The following is a 19705-nucleotide window of genomic DNA, read 5'->3' as shown; positions in this document are numbered from 1 at the left end:
AAATAAATCTTTAAAAAAAAAAAAAAAACAGTTTTATGGGAGAGGTTTCACATGATTCCAGTGGAACTCAGTGAAAATAAGAGGAAGTATTGGGCTTATCTTGAGAAGAAAATAAGCTTCTACTTTCAAACTTTTCTATAAGATTATAAGCTTTATCATGTTATATAATATTAAAATAACTATGTTATCAGGGGTTAGGTCTCAGTCATAGAAGCAGGAAGAATATTTTTTCCAGCTAAGGTAGTTACTTAATTGCTTAATCAAATAAATCATTTAAAAGCCACAGTTAAGTATATCTTTGTGTGTGAATAGATAACATTCTTGAAATGCTGAGCTTTTAAAAATACATCTGTATAAGCCGGGCGGTGGTGGCGCACGCCTTTAGTCCCAGCACTTGGGAGGCAGAGGCAGGCGGATCTCTGTGAGTTCGAGGCCAGCCTGGACTACCAAGTGAGTTCCAGGAAAGGCGCAAAGCTACACAGAGAAACCCTGTCTCGAAAAACCAAAAAAAAAAAAAAAAATCTGTATAAAGTACAGGCTGAGGTTTGTCACGTGTGATGATCACTGTGATCTGGACTCAGTCAGCTGTTTTTACTTGGGTTGCACTGATTTTAGTTAAAGTGAGTTACACCTTCACTAGTGAGGCGTTTATAGGGATTTCTTTTCAGTAGTCTTTTTCCCTCTACTAGACAGTGTTGTTATTGGTTCTAAATTTCATTTTGGTTCGCACGTTTTTTACGCTATTACCCTATCTGTAGTTTTATCTATAAACTTTAGGCTCAAAAATATCCATGCCAGATATGGTGGCATATAGCTAGAATCCCGGCACTTCAAAAGCCGAAGCAGAAGTAAGGGGCACAGTATGAGGCCACCTTAAGATGAGTAGCAGGTCATGCAAAGGGGAAGTCCCTAAGAGGTATCATTAATCTTCTTTCATGGGTGTGGATTATGGTCTAAATGCCAGTGTGGTAATATTAACAAGTGGAGCTTTAGGGGCCTGGCAGTGGTGGCCCACACCTTTAATCCCAGCACTTGGGAGGCAGAGGCAGGTGGATCTCTGTGAGTTCAAGGCCAGCCTGGGCTACAGAGTGAGATCCAGGACAGGCACCAAAGCTACACAGAGGAACCCTGTCTGGAAAAAAAAAAAAAAAAAAAAAGAAGTGGAGCTTTTAGAAAGGGAAGTAATGCCCTTATGAGGTTGAAGGGACCCTGTCAAATGAAGACCTGGCCGTCAGATGCCAGTTTTTGTTGTTACTGTTTAAGGGTCTCATGTAGCTGGTGGCGGTGGCGGTGGTGGTGGTACACACCTTTAATCCCAGCACTCAGGAGGCAAAGGAAGGTGCATCTCTGTGAGTTTGAGGCCAGCGTGGTCTTCAGAGTGAGTTCCAGGACAGCCAGGGCCACACAGAGAAACTGTCTCAAAAACAAACAAACAAAACCAAAATAAAGTCTCATGCAGCACAGACAGACTGTTCCTAAACTTGCTGTTGCTGAGAAAACTCCTCATGCCTGGACCTTTTAAGGGCTGGGGTTACAAGTGTGTCCTACCATACTCTACTAAGGTACCATTTCGAGGCAAGTCTTCACAAAACCTGCTGTCCTGATCTTGAACTTTTAGCCTACAGAACTGTTAGATGTAAATTTATTTTTTAAAAAATTGTGTACTCTGAAGTCTCTTGTTATAGCAGCCTAAACAGACTGAGACTACTTTATCTCCAAATAGGTATTGTCCACATAACTTAAATATACAAAACTAAACTTATCTCAGTATTGTTGGCAAACCTTTTTTATAAGTTCTTTTTGTAAGATTATTTTCTCTGCAAATATTGAACTTAGTTCTTACTTCAGGTTGTCTCTACAACTTAACACAACTTCAGCATATACTTTAAAAGATTTTGTCACAGTGATTAAAAAAAACCTTATTTTTCTCTTTTAATGGCAATGCTTTCTAAAGTATTAAATACGTACACACTGATCCACTTTAGAGTCTTAGGGGACCTAAGTTGTATTCTACAATTTCCTACTTTGAGTTATACAACAGCCTTATTATATCAATTTCTTTCTGCTTTTTGTCTTATTGGTACAAAATTTCATATCTGACTTTAATCTTTTTTATGTTTGGAACTAGGAAGAGCATGATCTGGATCAGCAAGGAAATGAGGTATGATTTGAGTGGGGGTTTCTGTCCATCTCACTGTAATCTCTGCCAGAATAGCTGATAGTATTCAAAACTGAAAAGTAGAGACAGCTGCAGGAACTGTGCAGATCTCAAGCTGTTCTTGTATTTGTTGTTTGACGGTGTCTCAGCATGTAGCTCTGGCTGGCCTGGAACTTGCTTTGTGTTGTTGAAATATCTTGAACTCAAGAGATATGCCTGCCTCTGCCGCCTCGGAGCTGGGATTAAAGGTGTGCACTACGTACCTAGCCTGAAAATATTCTTTATCCCTCCCCTTCCTTTGTGCCTCAGTATTATTATTATTATTAATATTAATATTGGGATAATAATCACTTTTTAAAGTATTCTGTAAATTATTTTAAAAGTTCAGCACCAAGCATTTTGCCCTTGTAGATAGTCTACAAATGAGAACTAGTTTAAGGAGTTCTGAAAGTTCTCCTTAAGAACAGAAGAGGCTCAGCAGTTAATAACACTGGCTGCCCTTCCAGAGGACCCAAGTTCAGTTCCCAGCCTCTACATGGGGCCACTCCAAACCAGCCGTAGCTTTAGCTGTAGGAGATTTGATGTCCTCTTCTGGTCTCCATGGGTGCATACAAGTACACACACACAATACAATCTCTCTGACACATAAATACACACACACATACATTAAAAAGAGAGAAAGTAAGCCGGGCGGTGGTGGCGCACGCCTTTAGTCCCAGCACTCGGGAGGCAGAGGCAGGCGGATCTCTGTGAGTTCGAGGCCAGCCTGGGCTACCAAGTGAGTTCCAGGAAAGGCGCAAAGCTACACAGAGAAACCCTGTCTCGAAAAACCAAAAAAAAAAAAAAAAAAAAAAAAAAAAAAAGAGAGAGAGAGAGAAAGTAGCCTAGGCTTTCTCAACTTGGGCACTGCTAACATTTTGCAAAGTATGATCCTTGTTGTCAGGCCTGTATAACATATTATAAACTGATTACCCTTAGCCTAACCCGTTAGATGCCAATCCTTTCATTCTGAAAACCAAAACTATGTCTAGATATTGGTGAGTCTCCTGTAGCAGGGGCAAAATCCCCAGTCCAGAATCATTGGTCTAGCCTTGGTAGCACACGCCTTTAATCCCAGTACTCAGGAGACAGAGGTGGGTAGATCTCTGTGAGTTTTATGTCAGCCTGGACTACAATAAGTGCTAGGACAGCCAGATGCTGCCCAGCATGAGACTGTTTTGTCTCATGAGATAGCTCAGTCTGTAAAGTGGTCGCCATGCACACGAGGACCTGAATTCAGTCCCTAGCACCCACATGAAAAACCAGGCAAGGCAGCATGCACCTGTAATCCTGGCACTAAGGAAGTGGAAACAAAAGGCTCTCTGGAACTTCCTGACCAACTAGGCTTGCCCAATTTGTGAGCTCTGAGCTCAGCAAAAATTAAGTTGGAGATTAATAGAGGCTTCTACACAGGACAAAGAAAAATCACTGGTCTGGCCCACGTCTAAGTCCTGTTTCCTTGCAGTTAGTTCTTAGTGTGCATCTTTTGAATCCACAATAGCTTCCCTCCATGAAGCTTAGTTGCAGTGTCCAACTTGTCTTCCTGCCTCTCTCGAAGTCATTAAATGGTGGTTTGACAACTGTCCCATTGTTGACTATCGCAGGCCAAAGTTGTAAAGAATATATATATTGAAACATTACTCTTCAGTTCTTTGGAACTATAAAGCAGAGTCTGGGCACTGCTGTCAGTCCGTCCGAAAAGCTAAATCTGTAGTATACATTTAGATGCTCATTTGCTGTATTTATGATGGTGTGATATGAGAGGGTCTGGTCTGCACAGTGGGCAAGGGCTCTGCTACTCAACACCTACTGTTCTTTTTCAAAGTTTGGCATAAATTCCTTTTATAATTGTTTTTATTTTCCTCTTTAGGAAAATCTGTTTGATTCTTTGACAGGGCAGCCACATCCTGAAGACATACTAATGTTTGCTATTCCGATATGTGCCCCTTATACCACCATGACAAATTATAAGTAAGTCACCATTACTTCACTCATGATAGTTGCCACAATGCCTTTATGAGAAATCTCTTTACGATCTCCGTGTAGTAACTCATACAATTTTTTTTTTCTTTTAAGATACAAAGTGAAACTTACTCCTGGAGTTCAGAAAAAGGGGAAAGGTAACTTGGGATTTTAGTTGTGATTTTAAAATAGTTTAAGTGACTGAACCAGAAGTACATTCTTCAGCTCTCTATTTACAGCTGCAAAAACGGCCTTGAATAGTTTCATGCATTCCAAAGAAGCAACAGCAAGAGAAAAAGACTTATTCCGCAGTGTGAAGGTAAAGTTTTCCTTCAAAACTCTGGTGACTGGTGGTGTGGCCAAGGTCGTTTCTATTGTCTTAATAAAGTGCTGTGTTACTAGGAACCATAAGTACAGTCAGCTCAGCAAAGTTATGAACGCCTTTCTTCTGACAGTAGAGTATACATAATTATACTAAACATGATTTACTACTTGGGATATTAAGCACTTTTCCTTTTTCAGGACACAGATTTATCAAGAAACATTCCTGGCAAAGTCAAAGTCTCTGCACCTAATCTTCTTCATGTAAAAAGAAAATAGCCAAAATGAAATCCTGAAACACTGTGAAGAGCCAGTTTTATAGTCTTGGAAGTTCAAGGATGCAGACATGTTAACAGGACTTCCACATTTACAAATTGCCTTGCTATATCACCAAAAGGACTTAAGAGTTTTTTTCAAGTTTTATATATATATATGTATATATATATATAAACTATTACAATAGTATTTCCTAAACTATTTGTGAAAAGTTCAGTGATACACATCTGTAATTGTTCCACATTTTATTGAAATTCTTGAGGTTTCATTTAATGATGTAAAGACCTGACGTGGCTCAGCTGCATTAACTACTGACCAGAGGTTTACTGTATCTAACATCTAATACACACATATTACAACCAATCATGAGGGGTTTGTTTGGTTTTCTGGGGGCAATTAAACATTCAGGGATTGTGTCTTGAAAATTTTATCAAGTTTTCCATCAAATACAAAAAATAACACCTAGAGGAAAAAGACAATTGTTTCCGTGTGTTCATATACATCCCCTTCCACCCTGATTTCTTCTGTGGAATGTTGTTCAGTTGTGTGCCAGGTTCTTTTGCATCCCTAGCAGCCATTAAGTAGTGTCCTAACCTGTAACTTCAGAAGTGCACTTTTTAGGCTTACCACTAAAGATTCCTGGCCCAGATTTCTCTCTCCTACCAGAACAGAGAATCAAGCCATTCGTTTTATCTCTGTTCCTTCGTGAGGTACAAACTGCCACTTTAATTAACTGGACAGTAAACATGACCGCCTGTTCCAGGATCACACCAATACATTAAGGTTGAAGTACTAAATTAATTGTAGCTTGGGCTGTCTAAGACTTTCACTCTCTCTGGCCCCACCACCAACACACCCAGGTGTGATAGCATGCTTTTAATCCTAGCACTTGAGAGCTGGGGGCTGGAGTATTAATGATTCAAGACCAGCCTTGGTTACTAAGTGAAAGACGAAAAATGTAGCATTTTCTACATTTCATCCAAATTATCAAAAGATAAATGTAAAAAATATTATACCTATTCTTGGTATATAAAAAGCCAATGCAGTGGGTTTTTTTTTTTTAACTTTAACAATGGACAAGTACTGGTGTTAAATACATTTATTGTAAACTTTAGACACAAAAATAGGTTCTCTAGGCCATTCACATGCACATAAAACCCAGAAAGCTGCAAACTACAACAATGAATATAATTATACAATGGATGCCACTCTGTGACAAATACAGGGTTGTTTTCCATGCAAGCAGATCAGAATTATTATCTGAAGCCTTATGACCCAGAAGTGTTGTTACTACCGAACCTCTGATTAACACTGTGAAGGAGGTGTTTTGGAAGGCAGTTCCACGAGTTGGCTAGCATTTCTTTAAAGCAAATGACTGCTTCAAGGCTTAGCCTAAAAGTGGACAAGGAAAGAGAAAAATAATTTTACATTAACTTGAATGAAGATTCATTATTGCCTTTAAATAACCATCTACCTGGTACCAAGTACCTGGTAAGAACTTACCGTACAAGAGATTTTGGTTGAACTGAAAATATAAGTACTTCATTACTGTGTGCCTGGAAAAAAGGAAGAGCGTGTTAAAATGCAAGTGCTGAGAGTAGGCTGGTGTGGTACACTGCTGTGAGGCCAGCTCTCGGAGGCAAAGACAGGACTGCAGCAGCTCTGAGCCCAGCTAGTGCAGGAGCTGTACCCAGAGCTGGCTTAATAGATAATACAGCTCAGTGCTGAAGTGCTACTTGGCATTTAGTCCTTGTGTTCAGAAAAGGAGGGGGCCGAGAAAGAGATGGCTCAGTTGTCTGCTCTTCCAGAGGACCTGAGTTCGGTTGCCAGTACCAACATGGGGCTGCTGTTCACAACCACAACCACCTGCAACCCAGCTCTAGGGGGATGTAATACCCTCTTTTGGTCTCCATGAGAACTGCATGCATATGGCACATAGACATACATGCAGGCAAAACAACCATCACACTTTTTTTTTTTAAAGCAACAAACAGCCATGCAGTTGTGGTGCACACTTTTATTCCCAGCACTCAGGAGGCAGAAGCAGATGGATCTCTTGAGTTCAAGGCCAGCCTAGTCTACAGAGAGGAGTTCCTGGTCTACAGAGAGGGCTACACAGAGAAACCCTGTCTGGAAAAATCATAAATAAATAAGCCCAGCAAGGTTCATCTGCTAAAGGCTCTTGTCACTTTGGATGACAACCTGAGTTGGATTCCCAAGACCCACATCATGTTAGGGCAGCATTAACTACAAGTATTGTCCTCCTCCCATGGCACATATGCACATGTGCCTGCACACACAAACATGATATATTCCCATAAATACGTGCAGTGAAGTGTACTTACAGCTCTATGGTGGACCAGCAGATTGTTTGCACAACCACCAAAAACAATGACTTCTCCTTCATCGCTTGCACAAGCTGTATGCCATAACCTGCACATAAAACAAAGTTTGAGCCAGGCGGTGGTGGCACACATCTTTAATCCCAGCTCTTGGGAGGCAGAGGCAGGTGGATCTCTGTGAGTTCAAGACCAGCCTGGTCTGCAGAGCGAGTTCTAGGATAGTCAGGGCTACATTTAAGAAACCTTGTCTCTGAAAAACCAAAAAAAGCTTTAGTTCAATGTAACTCAAAAGTCCAAGCTGATTACTTTAACTACATTGTAGAGCTAGTGATAGACAGACAGAGATTTTGCCAGGTGGTGGTGGGCTTGCCTTTAATCCCAGCACTCAGGAGGCAGAGCCAGGTGGATCTGTGAGTTAGAGGCCAGCCTGGTCTACAGGGTGAGATCCAGGACAGGCACCAAAAGCTACACATAGAAACCCTGTCTCAAAAAAAAACACACACACACACAAAAGGAAAGATTTCAAAGTGGTTCAGACCAAATATAGTAAGAAATCCAATCTCAAGGAAAAGCTTTGCATAAGGCTGGCCGTGGTGTTGTACACCTTGAATCGGAGCACACTGGAAGTGGAGGTAAATAGATCTTTAAATCTGAGGCCAATCTGATCTACATAATGAGTTCAGGCCAGCCAGGGACACATAGTGAGGGGTTTTAACCAAATAATCAAGGTCTTTGTTAGCAATGAAAGTCTTATGCATAGGGGCTAAGCAGTGGCAGGGTGAGCTGGCCTCACACTCAGTGTCTCAAAAGACTGAAATTACTAAAGCTTTCCAAGCTGGGTAATTAATTCTGTGGAACGGTCATTTCTGCCAAAAGTCTAAGCAGAATGACTGACTATACTTGAGTTTGGGGGGAAAAAAATGGAGAATGGCATATTTAAATTCACTTTAAATAACAATGCTAAGTATATAACTGCCTATAGCAATTCCTTTGGAGACTAAAAATGTCCCATCAGTATTTAAAAAGAAAAAAAAAAAATAACTATTTTAGAGTGTCTCATGTAGCCCAGAGCCCTTGATCTCCTGATCCTCCTCCTGGCTTCTAAGGGCTGGGATTACATGTATGTGTCTCCTCATACAGCATTTTTTTTTTTTTCTGCCTTTAAAAACAGTTGTACTTAATCAATCTTGAATAATGCTACTACAAACTTGTGAACAATTCTTGGTTTGTTCTCCCCCCTCCCCCATGTACGTGCTTGAAAATTTTAAGGCATTAAAATTTCTATATGAAGTGTTCTTCATATAGATGGAGAGAAAGCAAGCTCTGGACACTCAGGTAATGTTGGTTGGTCGTCTTTTGGGAAGTATGACATGAAACCTTAATGAGCACCAGATTTTCCTAAGCATGTGGATAAAATTAGCCAAAACATCTTCAGTTCTTACCAGTTCTGTACACTCAAGGGACTAATTAATTGTAAGAAATTATACCTTTCAGGTAGTTCATACCTTGGCTTTTCAGTATAAGGATGATTAAACTGAATCCATTCATTTTTACTGATGCAGTAAGTCCAGGCATCACCTGATTAAACAAAGAAAAAGCTATGAAGTATGTTCATCCTGTCAGTGTGCCACATACAGGGCACAGCTTTAACAAGAAGCATATCCAGTCAATCCTAGTCCCTGTCCTCTGTGGTTACAGAAGTAAGGCTGCTGCTTGTACAACCTTTCAGCAGGAATTTGAAGGGTTCCAAGCCATTTTTTTTTTTTAACCAAGCAGCATGGACTTAGTCCTAATATGTACAATTATAAGGTGTTATAGGGTCAATATGAAGTCATCCTGAAAGGGTACAGCCAGGACTCAATTTCAGTGACTCGTATACATAGTAGTATACTGCTACTGAGTGATTATGACACATGATGATAATATATATCGAAAAGACTCACTTAGTGGCTGTTTTTCAGTGGTAAATCCTCCAAAAAGAAAAAGATGATCGGAAGAGACTGGTGTCAGTGAGTGCCAGGATCGACCAACGGGGCATATGCCTTGTGGAATTCTAAAAAGAACATCTGAGTTAGAATATCTGTGGTTAGAGTCTGGGAGATAACTCAGTCAATCAAGTGCCAGAGAACCCGAGTTCTATCCACAAAACTCACACATTGTTTCAAAGGGGGGCAGGCTGGATGCATGCTTGCAATTCTGTTGCTGGGGAGCTGAACCCCTAGAGTATGCTGGCAAATCCCAAGCCAGCGAGAGACCATGTCTCAAAAGGAAGAACAGATTCACACGCAGAATCCCACACTTGGGAGGTTGAGGCCGAAGACTTCCACAAGTTTGAGGAGAGCCCAGGCTAAGTTCATGCTAACCTGTACTGCAGTGTAAGACCCCGTCACAAGAACGACACCCCAAAATTAAAAAGGTGAACAGCACCGAGTACAGAAAGGCTATTCTTAGTCTTCATGTATGCATCATCAACCTTATACACAAAAGTCTGTGTTTAGAGCAAACACCACAGAAATGCCGAGGATTTCTTTAAAAATGTACATGGATTATTATAAAAAGAAAACTTAGGCTTCCTGACGTCTCAGGAAGTGGCTTAACAGGGAGACTGCCATGAAAACACGAGGACATTCAGATCCCAGCACCTACATAAGTAACACGTTACCTAGTGCGTGTAGTGGCCTGAGTGGGCTTAGAAGGCCACACTGAGATCCTCGAAGCAAGCAGGCTAGCCAGCTCTATTGGCAAGCTGGTTTAGCTGAGACCCCTTCCTCAATGAACACAGGAGACAATGTTTGAAGACCCCTGATGTCAGCTCTGGACCTATACATACCTGCACACATGACATGCACCCACACAAACATACATCATGTATGCACATCTTATATCCAGACACATGCTTAAGAAAAAGAAACCTCTCAGTATGAACTACATACTTATATTGAACTATGTTCTTTGAAGGCAGAGTCAACTTTAGAATTTCTTTTCAGCAAACGTGCTGAACCAGGCCCATAGTTAGGGAAACTGGAAATAAAAATAAAAGTCCTTCCTTAAGGACCCAGTAATCATGTTTATTTAAACCCCAATTACAGAAACTGGAAGCACATTCATTACATACTCTAGAGAATGGGGTAGGGTCTGAAGTGCACGGAAGGTAATACCTACAATTCACTCCACTCCCATGTGTCCAGGTTAAGACAGTGGAGATCATTCATTCTAGCATCCTAAAAAAAGAGTAAGTGAACAACAGTTAGCATTTGAAGGATCCAAAAGCAAGTCGCTCAAAACGGTTTCTGTACTCACTCGGTATCTGCCGCCAAACACAAAGCCCTTGTTTCCAACAGTCGCACAGGCGTGGGCAGCACGGGGGGAAGGTGCTTTACCCTGTTAAAAAGGCAGAAAAGCGGCTTCATAAAATGTGAGCTTTATAAACAGAGGGAAAGTATCAGTCTTTTCTGAATATCAGACAACAAGAATATGCCAGATACTCAGATTTATTGACAGCAACAGTATTAAAAGCTAATACCACAACTGAACATTTTAGTATTTCCGAGACTTACTGGATGAACTAGTTAGTATGTCATAGTTGCTTAAAAAAAGACTGGCACATTGTATAGTGTCTTTGAAAGGAAAGAAACTGATCTGTAGTAACTTTCAACTAAAGCTTGATTAGTTACTAGCAGATGAAGGTAAAACAGACTCTGTGTATCTGCTGAACTTCTGAGGTTTGTACTCCTTGGAGAGCAATAAAGCTACAGACCGTCTCATTCCAGAAAACAACCAGAATGAACTGTCAGTTTCAGACCCTCCCGACTCTGGTGTACCCTCTTCTCTAAGTACACTTCATTCTTCGGGAACTCACGGTGGTGATGGGCTGGCTCCAGGCAAACGTTTCAGTATCTAATATATGTACATGATCATTCCATCCTCTTGGATGACTTGAATTCTGCAGAAAAAAAGAATCTGTTACTTTACAAATACTGTTCATTAAATTATATAACCCTTGCTTGCCCAGTTTATTAACAAGTAAAATGAATAAAACTACTGGTGAATGTAAGTGATTTCAGCGTTGGCAAGACGACTCGGCTGGGGAAGTGCCTGATGCCCTAGTGTGAATCCCCAGATCCCACATGGTGGGAGGAGAACTGATTCCCCCAAGCTGTCCTCTGACTTCAAAACACACTGTGTCACTTGCACTACGGCATGCACTCACACACAATAAATTAAATTTTCAAACTGGAATAAAAATTTCAGGAAGTAAAAAAAAACAAAATAGAATATATTTTTAACATACTAAATAGGCCATGTGCAACATGAAACTTCACTTACCCAAAAAGATGTTTCATCAAATTCAAAAGTTCCCAATACTTTATCTTCAGGTAAATATCCATACCCTCCAAAAAATATTAACCTGTTTGATATTAAACCAAAACATAAAAAGATTTAAGTTATCTGTAAGCTAAGTCAGAGGATATTTTAAATCTTGAAATATGGAATGAGTTGAGTACAACTAAGTATATGGAAAAACTATTCAAAGAATACTGCTTAACATGACAACTAGCTGCTAGTTAAATGAGCTCGTGTATTCGTTTACTATGTGATGTGCTCCATGCTTATTTAGAATGCTGACGGGGTACTTACAGGGTAACTAAATTCTGCACAAAAGGCCAACCTTACAGAGCTTCTAACGTACTTGTTTTTATAGACCCAGACACCAAGTTTGTCCTTGGATGATGGAGGAATTCCTTGGCAATCAATTCTTTCCCACTGTAACACTCTGTCTGCAGATCTTGAATCCAGCATGTAGAACTGTCAGAAGCAATGATTTCAGTTAGTTTTGGTTCTGGAGAAAACTCAGTATTGACATTTGTTTTTAACTGTATTCTGTGATGAAGGTGCATCTAATTCAGGGCTGAGTCTGACTGCAGAATGGCTGCCACACTGGCCTGGGTCAAGATTATGAATTTACAACAGAATGTAAATTAAAGTTTTTGGGTTTTTAAAAATTTTATTTATTTTTATTTTATGTATGAGTGCTCTGCATGTATACCTGCAGGCCAGAAGAGGGCATCAGATCCTGTTGTAGATGGTTATGAGCCACCATGTGGGTGCTAGGAATTGAATTCAGGACTTCTGGAAGAGCAGCCAGTGCTCTTGACCTCTGAGCCATCTCTCCAGCCCCCAGAATATAAATTTCTTAAATCAGCAACACTTTAAAAATGTTCAGCTGCTTTTGTTTTCATTAGCTACACTTCTATGACAAAAGAATTGGATATGTGGTCCTTTGTATCTTGGCACAAGCTCTGTATGTTGCCTTAACTTTGGATAAGCAGCTTGAATTTTGCTAATTTGTTTGTTCATTTACAGCAAGACCATGTTACAAAAACAAAAACTAGGCTCTTCAAATTCAACTTAACATGTCTTCCTGCCTAATTAATTATAAAAGCTAAAAGATCAATCAATACTTAAAAGGTTAAATACTCGAGAGTTGGCTGGATGACTGAGTGGTTGAGAGCACTGGCTGCTTTTCCAGAGAACCTGGGTTTGATTCCCAGCACTCACATGGCAGCTCACAACTGTTCCAGGGGATCTCATACCCTCTTCTGGCCTCCATGGGCACCAGACACATGTTGTGCAAAGACACACACACAAGCAAGACACTCACACATAAAAATAAATCTTTAAAAATAAACTTAAAAAAAAAGTTTAAATCCTAAGGACTCAAATCGAGGTAACAGAACACACACACCTCACCTTTCTGAGACACCTAAGTTTCCTTCTGGTCAAATGTAAAACCCTGAACTATAGCAGTGTTAGTAACTATTAATCACTCTGCTCCCCAGCCCCTGGAAACCAGCTGCACTCCTCCCTAAGCCTTTTCAGGTCGAATCCACGCATTTTCCTGCCATATCTGCATTTGTTTATCTAAGGAAAGGAAGGATGGTCTGGAGCTTCAGTGACACCATGGTGCTCCTCCATGCACCCAAACCACAACGCCACCTGACATTTCCACAAGAGAACGGACCTGCAAGTCCACTCTGACTTCTGACTGCTCAGCTGAAACAGCGTCTACTGAGTAAGCACTTGTTCCACCCCATCCTACAGACCCAACAGAGCTGCTACTGTACACCAGGCTCCATCTCACCACAGAAGGCCCAGACTGCAGTCATTAGTCATTTAGTCAGGCGTCTCTTCTGGAACGTGAGCTCCTGAACTCAGGAACTGCATCGTTCATCCCTACTGTCTCCAATGTCCAACTCTACTCTGCAGAGAAAATGCTTACTAAGTCGCAAAGTAAATGAGTTAATAGTTTACCTATAAACTGTTTCATGCCTTGCTGAAACTTCATCTGTCTTTTACTGTCCTGAAAAGAACAGCTGACATCTTTTTCCCTATTTGGAAAAAATCAAAGCAGCATGTATCTTAGGGCAACATTAGAGGAGTATTACTATTTACTTCTTTCTCTCTTTTTGGTTTTTCACAGGATTTCTCTGTGTGGCCCTAGCTGTCCTGGAATCGATTTGTGACCAGGCTGACCTCAAACTCACAGAGATACACCTGCGCCTCTGCCTCCCCAGTGCTGGGATTAAAGGCATGTGCCACCTAGCTACTTTCTTTTTTTAGTATTAATTTATTCCTATGACTCTGAGTTCACCTTTACTGTTTACTATACATCCTTTGTCTGTAACTGTCTTTGAAAATGCTTTCTAGTTAACATTCACCTACCACTCAGAGTTGTCAAAAGGACAGGCAATTGAGAGCACCAAGCAAAACCACCTAGGAAATGACTACACACAGGATGCTAACATTGTTTGGCAAAGGCCTTGTACAGACTGGTAGAAAAAATCCTACAATACACATTTATACCACACTCAAGTACACACTTAGAGTGCATAAGTATAAGCCCAACTCTAGAAATCTGAGGTTGAAAATGAGGAAGGAGAAAACCGCTTCAAACCACATTCCTTAGAAAACACTAACCTTATTTGTATTGCCCCTGGAATGGTGTCCTCCAAACAAGTACAGCACCCTGTCTACACACACAGCACAGCTCCCAGACATGGAAGGAGGAACGTCACCTTCAGTGTTGATTTTTTTCCTAAAAGGGGGAGAGTTAGATAAGTTTCCCAGAGGGTAAGAAACACAAGGCTTACTAACTTATATCCCACAGTAAGAGAAAAGAAGGCTGACAGTATCTAGGGTCTTCTAGCTTCAAGATAACCCAAGGAATCAGCTTCCCCGTTTTAAACCTGTCCCGACTGCCTAACAGGCAGAAGGAAAGGCTCTGAAAGCCTTTTCTCAGACCGTTGGCTTTTTATTTATATGGTCTTAACTGACTGGGAAGTCTCTTGTTTTCCACTAATTTGTGTGTATGTCTGGGCACAGCTGTGTCACAGCATACTATGGGGGTCTGCACATGGCAGGTGCAGATTTGCTCCCGCTACCATGTGGGCTTGATGGCAGTCACCTTTACTTGCTGAGCCATCTCCATGGCCCCAGTTTGCTTCTAAGTAGGCCAAGAAACCAAAAGGAAAACGCCAGCATTACTAGTGCTGACAGATCAATCCAACAGATTTTTTTTTTTTTAAAGTCACCTTTTAGTGACTTAAATAAACCCCTATGTAATACTGCCAGTTATGAAGTCCTGGCTGCCCAGAACTCACAGAAATCTGCCTGTTTTCTCCTCTCTTAAGTGCTAGAATTAAATGAATGTGCCACCATGCCAAGCTGTAGAGATTCACAAAACTAATAGTTCACCTCAGGTCTTCTGATTACATCATCAGTTATTGTTACTTTATCTTTGCTTAGCTTGAAGTAGGCTTAAATTCTTAATCTTTTTTGTTGTTGTAGTTTTTGAGACAGGGTTTCTCTGTGTAGTTTTGGTGCCTGTCCTGGATCTCGCTCTGTAGACCAGGCTGGCCTCAAACTCACAGAGATCCTCCTGGCTCTGCCTCCCTAGTGCTGGGATTAAAGGCGTGTGGCACCGCTGCCCGGCCTATTTTATTTTTAAATAGATTTTTTTTTTTCTTTTTCTCCAATTGAAAAGTCAAGCGGGCGGCAGTGGCACACGCCTTTAATCCCAGCACTCAGGAGGCAGAGCCAGGAGGATCTCTGTGAGTTCGAGGCCAGCCTGGTCTACAGAGCAAGATCCAGGTCATGCACCAAAACTACACTGGGAATCCCTATCTCAAAAAACAAACAAACAAACAAAGCACCCACCCCCTCGTGGGTTTTCAATTTCCTTTGCAACCTTATTTGAAGTTTGTAAGCCCCACCACCCGCCCTAATATCCAGTTACCATCTTCCAGTCTCCATGTTGTAGATCCAAAGTTCTTCTCTGGGTAGATAAAAGTCATATAATCCTCTCACTTGATTACTCTAGGAAGAATAAGAAAGATTGCAAATATAAATAACTGCCATTATTTTTAACTTATTGCTAGTGTGTTGGGACGTGTAGTGATGTGGTCATTGGACCTTGTGCCACAGTGCTCATTTAGAGGTCAGAGGACAACTGTGTGAGTGGGTTCTCTCCTTCCACCTTTACGTGGGTTCTGGGGATCGAACTCAGGTCATCAGGCTTGTGCAGTGAGATTTTTACCCCTGAGCCATCTCCTTGCCCCAGTAACTGATATTTTCAAGAGGCATCTTATGGGGTTTGTATCTATCTTTCCTGAGATACTATTTATGAACGTGATCACATAAAATTAAGTTTTGTGTGCTTACTAAATGCAGTCTTCTAAGACCCAGCTACATACAGTAATGCTGAGTGCAGAGAGACCTTCAGTCCAACTTTTCATACACCACTTGCAAATAGTACAAGGGCCCCTCCCTGGGGAGTCCCTAAGGCAATGGCTCTCAGCGTTCCTAAGGCTGCGACCCTTTAATACAGGTCCTCCTGGTGTGGTGACCCCAACCATCAAATAATTCTTGTTCCCTCTTCATAACTGTAATGTAAACATCTGAAGGGTCTTAGAGAGCCCTGAGAGTCTTTGGACCCCCAAGGGGGAGGAGACCCACCAGCTGAGAACTGCGGCCCTAAGGTCTGCTGTATGCCAGCAGACCAGGCCACTCACCTGATTCCAGTGGCTGACTGGATGACTTACGTGCCCCGCCCACATTAACAAGGTGTTCTAGCCAAGCTTTCCTTTCGCCCACTCAATCTGAGGGAAAAACTACAAAGATGCAAATACCGAGTCTTTCCTTGTTCCATTCTACTCTATGTCCCTTCAGGTTTTAACAAAGACCAAGTTTACCGTATGTCCTCAAATTTCCTTTTTAACCCTAACAGAAAACTTATTACAAGACTTCAAAACATAAATGATCTGCCTAGGGTTATTTAACAAGCAGTGGTGAAGCCAGGGATCTTCCTTTCTAGTGAGGATTGCCTGACTGCATTTCTGGATCCTCCCTGGCAATAACAACTGCACTTCACTGAAAAAGAGTCAGGGCCCCAAACCCTTGAATGTTATCATATAGTAACCGAGCAGCTAGCCATGGAACTCTTCTTTTCCTACCGGAGTGCCAAGAGAAGTAAAGGTCAACATTAGAAAGCAAACAGTGGGCTGGTCAGCCTGGCTTGGGGTGTGTGTGTGTGTGTGTGTGTGTGTGTGTGTGTGTGTACACACGTACGTACTGCTGACCACTAGGAAAGAAGCCAGTTTATTACCTCTGATATATCGCCAAGGCTTCCTGTGCCTATTCTGAGTTAGGGTTACAACCAAAGACATGTACAAGTTGCCCGGAGTGATGGCACACACCTTAAATCCCAGCACTGGAGGCAGAGGCAGATGGATTTCTGGGAGTTTGAGGTCAGCCTGGGCTGGAGACCTGTCTGTTTGTTTGGAGGACTGCAGGTTCTGCATCACCTGCTTCACCGCCAGCCACTCTGCCCCCTCTCCTTAATTTCAAGGCACCAGGACCTTATAAACCCACCACCAGAAGATTTCCACTCACAACTTCCCAACACACTATGGAAGAGTCTCATTCCCATGTCAACACTTGGGTGACAGAAACAGAAGATCAAGAGTTCAAGGACAAACTCTATGACACCATGGCTCAACGCTCCTTTTTTAACAACAGAATTATGAATGGCATAGTTTAGCCTGAAGTGTGATTGACCAAGAGGTCTACCTTCCTCAAAGAGAATTTACATTTTTGAAGAGATTAATTTTATGTGTGTGACTTTTGTCTGCGTGACTGACTGTGCACTCCCTGGGTGCAATGCCAGAAAAGGCCAGAGGAGGGTTCCGATCCCCGGGACCGGAGTTACAGACAGTTGGGAGCTGCTGGGTGGGTGTTAAGACTCCAACCTAGAAATCTGGCCCGTGCTCTCAACCTTTCAGCCACCTTTCCACCCCCAGAATTGACGTTTTAATAATGCTCCTTACTTCTGAAGTTCTCGACACCAACCTCTAAAAACCTAGTCCCTGGAAGCTGGAGACAACATGATACATTCATTCGGACGAGCAAAAGAACTAATAGACCAAATGAAGCTATCAGGACAGTTATCTCAAAAATGGCCAACTGTGATCAGGTCACCAGTACCATAAGCTAAACTGTTACTAAGTCCCTAAGCAAACACTCCCAAAACGGCACGGGTGCAGAGAACTGGATTTCAAGCCAATACCAAGGGTCAGGTCATTTTAACATTAAAACAATATTCATAGTTTTGTGGTTCAAATGGATCAAATGAGTGTGAACCAAACGAAATCCAAGAACTACAGCGTATCGTGGAGTTCTAAAACCAGTACAATAGAACCGGTTAGCACCGTTTTAAACAGGAGACAACACAGAGCGGCATTCCCCACCTCGGGGCACAACACGCAGTGCAAATGAGACTCCAAACAGATACCTGGTCACAAAGGCCAAAGAACTGCACTCCAATTACCTATGTTGCTGGGGACTCATTCGTTACTGGTGGAATTTTTTCCTTTAATTTTCGTAGTAGGGCCTTCTGAGGAGCAAGCCTTTCTCAGCTGAAACTAGTTAAGAAAAACGGCCCTGCGTTCATACAGTAGGCTGGTGGACACCAGCACGGGGGTCGTTACAGCTTCGGGGAGGTTGAGTAAGCGAGTCCTGGGGCTCTGGTTCACACAGTGGGCAAACAATTATAATATCCGTCGGCTAACTGGCCCCGGCTCGGGATGCTAAAAGCCTTCGCGGGTGAACCGGGCCAAAGGTATGAGTGAGTGACTCCTCGCACAACCTCACCTCCGCCCTTTTCCATAACTTGGGCCACAGTCACCCGCTACTCAACCCACATAACAGAGCCTGGCTCTGATCGCTCCAAAGATCAACAAGGCGGGGGTGGAGGGGCAGGCTGACGCCTAAGTCCAAGAGAGCGGTGACAACAGCCCAGGCGCCTGAAGTCCACCGAGGCAGGGAAGGAGGATGCTCTCCGGAGCGACCCGGAGCCGCAGCCATCGCCCACCGCCGGCGGAGCCCGCCCCGCCCCCGCTGACCTTGTAGCCGCCCCAGACGAACATGTGGCGCCCATCGCTGACGGCGACGTGGCCGCTGCGCTCGGCCGGGCAGGCCAGCTCCATGGCCTCGTAGCTCTCGAAGGCCGGGCCTGGCAGGTCGTCCGCTCGAGCATCCTCGTGGCCATCAGCCATCTTGAGGCCGCAGGGCTGGGCGCCCCGGGAGCGCTCCGGCCCCGCCGGCGGGAGACAAAGGAAAAGCGGAGCCGCGAATCGCGGCGCGCAGCCGGCGCTGGCGAGCCGCCTCTGCCGCGCTGCGCCTCCACCTCCCGGCCGAGCGAGCGCACGCGCGCGCGGGGCGGCGGCGGCTGCGGGCCTCGCGGGGGGACCGCGGTGCCACCCGGACGGACCCCGGGCTCGGAGCGGGAGAGCGGCCGCCACGGCTCGCACTCGCAGCCCGCCCCGCCTCCCTCCGGCCGCTCGGGGCCTTGTTTACGCCTCCGCCGGAAGTCGTCCGCCGCCGCTGCCCGCGCGCTCCGGAAGCGCCACCCCCACCGCCCACCCCGCGCGCGTGGGTCCTCCCGCGGTCGGTTCCTCCCACCTCCCGCGGTGGAAGGCCGAGACGGTTCCTAAGCCGCAAGACCGACAGACCACGCCTGGGGAAGAAGGCGAACCCCAGCCTCACAAAGTGGGCTTCTAAGGAGGCCAAGTGAAAAATGACGAGTTATTTAAACCCGATTCCTCGCCTATAAAATAAGGCTGGGTTGGGAAACACTTCGGGTTCCTCATCTAAACGGTGTCTGTCAGGGCTCCTCATCCTTTTCTTTCCTCTCTTCATTTTGGGACTGTCACGAAGAGCAATATACACTGGGGGGGGAAAACCAACAACAACAACAAAAAGCTTTTCTCTGTGACACTCCCCCAGCTGCGGCAGATGCGTTTGCTGAAACTCAGAATTGAGGGCCTGGAGTGGTTCCCGAAGGACGCTTATTCCAGCACTTGGGAAACGGAGGCAGGAAGAGCCAGAGATCATTCTCGGAAAATTTGAGGACAGCCTGAGCTACATGAGACCCTGGCTGAAACAAAACACCAACAGCACTCCCGAGACTGATCTCTTTGAGATCAAGGCCAGCCAGATCTACATGCTGGATTGGCCCTCACTTGAGTGACCGTCGTTTTAGTTCATTCAA

At 43.4% G+C, this 19705-nt stretch overlaps 2 protein-coding genes across 3 annotated transcripts in view; one reads left to right on the top strand and one right to left on the bottom strand.

Annotated features, from left to right (window-relative positions):
- Nemf (nuclear export mediator factor) overlaps window positions 1-5235 on the top strand; it is a 63103-nt gene extending 57868 nt beyond the window's left edge. For both annotated transcript variants that reach the window (XM_028858790.2, XM_037210582.1), the window contains 5 exons: window positions 2129-2161; window positions 4068-4168; window positions 4274-4317; window positions 4399-4478; window positions 4682-5235. In XM_028858790.2, coding sequence (XP_028714623.1) covers window positions 2129-2161; window positions 4068-4168; window positions 4274-4317; window positions 4399-4478; window positions 4682-4759 — 336 coding nt within the window. In that variant the 3' untranslated portion in view covers window positions 4760-5235. The remainder of the gene's footprint in view (window positions 1-2128; window positions 2162-4067; window positions 4169-4273; window positions 4318-4398; window positions 4479-4681) is intronic.
- A 602-nt stretch (window positions 5236-5837) lies between these two features.
- Klhdc2 (kelch domain containing 2) lies at window positions 5838-18837 on the bottom strand. Its single transcript, XM_028858800.2, has 13 exons — window positions 18558-18837; window positions 15395-15474; window positions 14077-14194; window positions 11789-11904; window positions 11425-11506; window positions 10958-11041; window positions 10399-10479; window positions 10261-10319; window positions 9042-9151; window positions 8604-8676; window positions 7102-7189; window positions 6260-6312; window positions 5838-6148 (listed from the first exon to the last, which is right to left on the bottom strand). The coding sequence occupies exons 1-13, from the start codon at window positions 18708-18710 to the stop codon at window positions 6025-6027; spliced, it is 1221 nt and encodes a 406-aa protein (XP_028714633.1). The 5' UTR covers window positions 18711-18837; the 3' UTR covers window positions 5838-6024.
- Window positions 18838-19705: the final 868 nt, after the last annotated feature.

This window comes from Peromyscus leucopus, chromosome 14, assembly GCF_004664715.2.
Source record: "Peromyscus leucopus breed LL Stock chromosome 14, UCI_PerLeu_2.1, whole genome shotgun sequence".
Lineage (NCBI taxonomy): Eukaryota > Metazoa > Chordata > Mammalia > Rodentia > Cricetidae > Peromyscus > Peromyscus leucopus.
Note: the sequence above shows the minus strand (reverse complement) of the source record. Positions and strands in the feature narration are given on the sequence as shown.